The sequence below is a fragment of the Hylaeus anthracinus genome, unplaced genomic scaffold (assembly GCF_026225885.1).
Source record: "Hylaeus anthracinus isolate JK02 unplaced genomic scaffold, UHH_iyHylAnth1.0_haploid 9141, whole genome shotgun sequence".
Classification (NCBI taxonomy): domain Eukaryota; kingdom Metazoa; phylum Arthropoda; class Insecta; order Hymenoptera; family Colletidae; genus Hylaeus; species Hylaeus anthracinus.
Window position 1 is genome coordinate 1 of NW_026535711.1, and position 1,364 is coordinate 1,364.

Genomic DNA, 1,364 nt, shown 5'->3' on the forward strand with positions numbered 1-1,364 from the left:
TATGTCACTTTAACTCTCTCCTTCCTTTTCGAATTACAGTAAAGTCTTCATAAATGCACAAGTTCAGTCCCGAGTTTACGCATTTATGGAGACCACAGTATTTCTCGCGTCTCGTTCGATTAATTTTTTTTTCTTTTTTATTATAACATCCACATGAACTTTACAATTTATCCCGTTAGGCGTTTGATAAATTGTTTTCTTGTTACACGTTTTTGTACTAATGTAGAATCGCTTTGTTCGCCAGACTGGAAGGCTCAACATGTACAATTTAGGTGTCCATCTGCGCGAAGTATATGGACAATTATTGGGGGATATTTTCACGACGGAAGTGATGAAAATGCATACAACAGAGTATCCACTGTCGATGATGTCCGCTCAATTAGTGAATGCAGGACTCTGGCCTCCAGCGGAAAGCCAAATATGGAACAGCGATTTAAATTGGCAGCCGATACCCACAGGTCAGCACAGAGAAAGATACGAAACAAAAAGAAAGAAAGAAAGAAAGAAAAAAGAAAAAAAAGAAAATAAAAAAAATTTTTTAAATAAAAGAAAGAATAACAAGACCGACCTGGGCAAATTTTAATTGTTATGGAAATTAAGAAATAACTAGTTGAAGTAATTTATTTCCGACTGCTATTCTCAATACAGTTATTTGAAAATAAAAATAATATAAATTTCTTTGAATTTCAATACAATAATTTCAAACAATTACTGCAATAGCATTACAAATTCTATAGTTATAAAATCAAATGATTTCATATAGTTATAAAATAAATGAATTTCATAAGTGATTAAAGGTATGAAGATAATAATGAAATCAAATAACGTGTTACTTAAAATAATATTTCAAATAATATCATTTCAAAAGTGTCCAGGTCTGTAACAAATAAATAATGATAAATTGCTCTCACTATCCGATTGTTTTTTGTAGAATACGTATCCATCGATAAAGACACTTTATTACTCGGGACGCGGTGTCCAAATTTTATTTCTGAAATGAAGAGAGTATTGAGTACACCTGAAATGCAACGTACAATGTTGCATTATTTGCCTTTATTCAATTACGTATCTAAACATTCTGGAATGGAAATAAGAGAACCGTTTGAAGCAGCTCTTTTGTATGCGATTCTCGAGACGAAGGTAAAGCGTTTATAGTAGCACAGTATTAAAAATTCGAATGATGATTCCTGGTAGTATGTAGATTCAATTCATAATAATGGTCTCTTTAGTCTGGTCCAAGCTGTTTAATTATCTTCATCGAACAATTATTCAAAGACGACAGCACGCCTGTGAGAACTTTAAATTTTATTGGATACATATACAGGGTGTCTCAGTATCTAAGTGATACAGAGCTCTAACTCCAA

The 1,364-nt window shown here is 32.3% G+C and overlaps 1 protein-coding gene across 1 annotated transcript; it reads left to right on the forward strand.

Annotated features, from left to right (window-relative positions):
- Positions 1–47: 47 nt before the first annotated feature.
- LOC128896199 (venom acid phosphatase Acph-1-like) lies at positions 48–1,172 on the forward strand. The gene is made up of 2 exons (XM_054159403.1): positions 48–458; positions 932–1,172. The coding sequence occupies exons 1-2, from the start codon at positions 260–262 to the stop codon at positions 1,153–1,155; spliced, it is 423 nt and encodes a 140-aa protein (XP_054015378.1). The 5' UTR covers positions 48–259; the 3' UTR covers positions 1,156–1,172.
- The last annotated feature ends 192 nt before the right edge of the window (positions 1,173–1,364 follow it).